This window comes from Mastomys coucha, unplaced genomic scaffold, assembly GCF_008632895.1.
Source record: "Mastomys coucha isolate ucsf_1 unplaced genomic scaffold, UCSF_Mcou_1 pScaffold5, whole genome shotgun sequence".
Taxonomy (NCBI): Eukaryota; Metazoa; Chordata; class Mammalia; order Rodentia; family Muridae; genus Mastomys; species Mastomys coucha.
This window is the reverse complement of record NW_022196911.1, coordinates 69,869,390-69,874,347: the sequence shown is the minus strand read 5'-3', so window position 1 is coordinate 69,874,347 and position 4,958 is coordinate 69,869,390. Positions and strand designations below refer to the sequence as shown.

The 4,958-nt window shown below is 40.0% G+C and overlaps 1 protein-coding gene across 1 annotated transcript; it reads left to right on the top strand.

Moving 5' to 3' along the window:
* The first annotated feature begins 2,210 nt into the window (after positions 1-2,210).
* On the top strand, positions 2,211-3,366 carry LOC116077672 (olfactory receptor 1P1-like). The gene has a single exon (XM_031352375.1). It carries the CDS (start codon positions 2,320-2,322, stop codon positions 3,289-3,291), a length of 972 nt encoding a protein of 323 aa, XP_031208235.1. The 5' UTR covers positions 2,211-2,319; the 3' UTR covers positions 3,292-3,366.
* The last annotated feature ends 1,592 nt before the right edge of the window (positions 3,367-4,958 follow it).

Here is a 4,958-nt window from a genome sequence, read left to right as displayed (position 1 = left end):
TGGCAAGAAGGTTTTCTTCTTTAGTTCACCACATTTTTGATGTTCTATAAGCTTCTTATGCATCTTTAGGCATTTCTTTGTTTAGGTTAGAGAAATTTTCTTCTGTGATTTTGTTGAAGATTTTTCTGGGCCTTTGAGTTGGGAGTCTTCTTCTATTCCTATTATTCTTAGGTTTGATCTTTTCATAGTGTCTCAAGTTTCCTGGATGTTTTGTGTTAGAAATTTTTTAGCTTCAGCATTTTCTTTGACCTATGTATCAATTTCTTCCATGGTATCTTCTACGTCTGAGATTCTCTCTTCCATCTCTTGAGCTCTGTTGGTGATCTTGTGCCTGTAGTTCCTGTTTGCTTTCCTAGGTTTTCCATCTCCAGGATTGCCTCCCTCAGATTGTAGTTTCTTTATTGTTTCTATTTCCGTTTTCAAACCTTGAACAGTTTTATTCATTTCTTTCATCTGTTTGATTTTCTTGTATTTCTTTGTATTTCTTTTTTTCCTCTTTAAGGGCCTCTACCTGATTTCCTGTATTGCTTTAAGGGATTTTATTCATTTCCTCTTTAAAGGCCTCTATCATCTTTATAGGATTAGATTTAAGCTCTTTTTTTTTTCCAATTCAGGTGTGTTAAGATATTTGGAGTTTGCTATAGTAGGATAGCTGGGTTCTAGCAGCGACAAAATACTTGGCTTTTGTTGATTGTGTTCTTATGCTGGCCTTTAGCCATCTGGTTGTCCCTAGTATTATCAGGTCTGGTAGTCCTTGATGAGAGTGGACCTCAAGGGCTGTAGGTAGAGCTTATAGTCCCTAATGTCAGCACGCCTCTGGAAATACAGGGAGAGCTGGTTGTCCTTGGTGGTACCAGGCTTCCACAGATGTAGACAGAGCTGGTATACCCTGATGTCTTCAGGCTGCTAGTTGTCAGGTCTCTGGGTATGTAGGTAGAGCTGGTCGTCCCTGATAGTTGCAGAACTTTGTTTTTCCTGGGTTGCAACAGGACTCCAGAGATGTAGGTGGAGTTGTAGTCCTAGAAATGGAGTGCACAAGGGGCAAGGAGGAACTTTCCACTACTAGATTTGTCCAGAGGGGGTGGCAGGCAGGGGATTGGAGTAGAGGTCTTACCTGGTGATCAGTGATGGTTGCAGGTGTCTGGGGTTGTGGTTAGAGGTGTGAAAACAGAAAATAGAGCACAAAGGTGTCAGGGAAAACCTCAGCTTCTGGGCTTGCTGGGGACCCAGCAGGCAGGAGATTGGGGCTTGGGGAAGTCATTTGGTTGGCCCTGGCCACAGCAGGTCTCTGGAGATGCAGATGGAGCTGTGGCCAGGGAAATGGAGTACAGAGGGGACCTATCTCTGTAGTCTTGTGCAGTATGTGTTTGGTAAGTTAAGTAGGAAATTGGAAGTGAATGTGTTCATTGGTATAATTGAAATATGATGATAATGTATATATTTATCTACATGTTTTATTATTCTGTTTAGCATTTTCTTTCTTTTCATTTTTTAAATGAGCTCTCATGGAGCCCAGGATGGATTCAAATTCACTATATAGTGGAGGGTAGCCATTAACTGCTCATCTTTCTACCTCAGTCTCCATAAGCTAGAATCATAAGTGCTGCCCGCCCCCAGCTTTGCAATTCTAGACAACAGAGGTTCTGATCTTCTTTTTTCTCATTTCACTGAGTCTTTGAAGAGTAGTCTATATATCACAGGTCTTCACTAAGTAGTTTTCTTACCTACTAAAAACATAGTTTCTAGAAGACTGGGAAATGAACTATTGACTTCAGAATGTTACATTTGTGACACTGATGGATCAGAACTCTTGGATACCCATGGATCCAAAAGTGTTTTGCATAGGTATGGCAGACTGAGTCCAAATGATCTAAGATTTCAATGTAGATAGTTATGTCCATCTCTTGAGATTGAAAAGTTGTCTGAGATTAAGCATTATTACTATGTTAGTTATTTGGCACTGAACCAGGAGAAGACTTGGCATTCAGTACCTATGAGACACATGAAAGTGACTGAAGAAGTTTTCCTTGATACTCAAAGCATAGCTAAGTAAAACTACAAGTAGAGACACGTTGGACAGATAAAATGTAGAAAAGCATGCAAGAAGACTATTTCAATGGTCATCATTTGCATATTGCAGAACTCTCTGGAAGAGCATCTTTGGCAGGCTACATTAAATATCCTATACATGTACTATATGGTTATGATACAAACACTGTCATTTTCCTCTAGAGATCAGAGAAAGGTTTGTTGAGCACTCATCTAGAGTGAAACTTCTCAGAAAGCTAACTCAAGACTTTCCTTTTGACTTCTGTGCTCATGGCAAGAGGGAACCAGACCAGCACCTTTGAGTTCCTCCTCTGGGGACTGTCAGAGCAGCCACGGCAGCAACACATCCTCTTCCTGCTCTTCCTGTGGATGTACCTGGTCACTGTAGCTGGGAACCTGCTTATTGTCCTGGCCATTAGCACTAATGTACAACTCCACACCCCCATGTACTTCTTCCTTGCCAGCCTGTCCTGTGTTGACATCTTCTTTACCTCTACCACAGTACCCAAGGCCCTGGTGAACATTCACACCCAAAGCAGGACCATCTCCTATGCAGGATGCCTGGTCCAGCTCTATTTTTTCTTGACTTTTGGAGACATGGACATCTTTCTCCTGGCCACAATGGCCTATGATCGCTTTGTGGCTATTTGCCACCCTCTCCACTATAGGATGATCATGAGCTTCCAGCGTTGCTCACTCTTATTGACAGCCTGTTGGACACTTACAAACCTTGTTGCCATGACACACACCTTCCTCATATTCCGGCTGTCTTTCTGTTCTAAGAAGGTCATTCCAGACTTCTTCTGTGACCTGGAACCCCTGATGAAGATTGCTTGCTCTGAAACCCATATCAATGAGCTCGTGCTTCTCTTTCTGGGGGGTGCAGTCATCTTAATCCCCTTTTTGCTCATCCTTGTGTCTTATATCCGCATTGTGTCAGCTATCCTCAGGGTCCCTTCCGCCCAAGGGAGGCGCAAGGCCTTTTCTACTTGTGGGTCCCACCTTTCTGTGGTTGCTCTGTTCTTTGGGACAGTGATAAGGGCTTATCTATGTCCCTCATCCTCTTCCTCTAACTCAGTGGTAGAGGACACAGCAGCTGCTGTCATGTATACAGTGGTGACTCCCCTGCTGAACCCCTTCATTTACAGCCTGCGGAACAAAGACATGAAGGGAGCACTGGTCAGAATTCTCAAGGGAAAAGCCTCCTTCTCCTGGGCCCAGGGACTTCTGCACAGAAAGTGAAGATGTCTCAATCTGCTCTGCTGAGGATCTTTCAGAAATATCTACCTCAAGGGTCTCCTTCTGAATCCCACATGTGCTTTGTCATAGCCCATTCCCTGACTCCTCACCTCAAATTTCTTAGATTTGAGGAAAATGAAAATGTCTCTTTAGGCTTTGATGTGTTATGAATGGCTTCTTTGTGCATTTATTTTATAATCATGTGCCCCAGAATGATGGTTTAGTCAATGACAGATGCCATTCAAGACAATTGTTTCTATGGGGACAATTATTCTGGAGCTGAAGACTCGTTTTGTTTTGTTTTGGCTTGGTTTCTTTTTTTGTCCAAAAGAAAATGAAGAGTTTGAAGAATATCATCCACAATGCATTCGGCTTATATCCACCATTCCACAGTGATCCCCCCACATTCCACTCTCAAATTCATGTCCTCTTCATCTATTGTATACACGTTTGTACATGTACTCACATGTATATATCTTCTATTGATTCTAACATTCCCCCCCACACAAGGAGCTTTTATTAAATACTGAAATGTTAGCAACATACCTTAGTTGCTTTCCATAAAGAAAATTGATTCTCCCTCATTAGCAACAGTTGATTGCATGTAGCTCCTAAACTATGGGCCTAACCTGGTATTGTCTTGTGCAGGCAACTATAGCTCATGAAGGCTCATGAGTGTGACACCCCTGTCATGTCCAGAAGACATTGTTTTGCAGCATTCCTCCAGGTTCTCTGGCCCTTACATCCTTTCCATCCTCTCTTTCACAGTGATACTTATCCTCCTGTGACCTTGTGTTTTACTTTCATTACAAACACATTGCTCCCTTGTTTGTGGTATAAACAAACCCACTGCAGAGCCTGTGTGTGAAAGTATAGCACAGGTAGTTATTATACACACACAGAGCACTGATGGTGGTGATAAAAGACTAGGTGGTAACTATGTATTCACTATACCATTTGTTATCATTTTAGAGGAAACTCCTTCTACCTGCAAAAAGGTTGTGTTAAGCAATGTTCTTTGTTTTGCTAAGAGCAGATTCGTATCTTGTGTTTACAAAGTTCCTGACTACATCCAGAAAATAGAGTGGATGACCTGAATCATTTAAGTTTATGTCTGTACACTCTATGAAGTTATTGCAATGTTGGTACTGTCTAACAACAGTTTTCAGAATCTGTCCTCAGTTTTGAAATATGTGTAACTGTTCTTTTTGTATCTTTTCTCATGGAGAACTGTATGTTTCAGGATTCATAATTTTAAAAGTCTTTGTAGCACTTTAGAACAGGGGAGAGTGAAATTTTTATATAATTTAATTTGTTATTTATTAATATATTTTATCATATATAATAAAATATATAAATTATATAACATAAATTAACTAAATGAAATTAATTAATTTAAAATATTTAAAACTTAAGAATAAAAATAAAAGTCTAAAAAATGTTTAAAAGCTTGATTAATGGTGTCATGAGAATGGGTTAATGATGAAAATATTGACATGTAAAGTCAGTATCAGATGACAAAGGCTTTTCAACTTGAATGGAAAGAGTATTTTTCCCCTCTGAAAACAGTAAATTATAACTATTTGTTGAATAAAAATTATAAACATATGTATAGATGTTAAAACAAAACTTTCAACAATACAGAAATCATTGATACCTTTTTAACTATA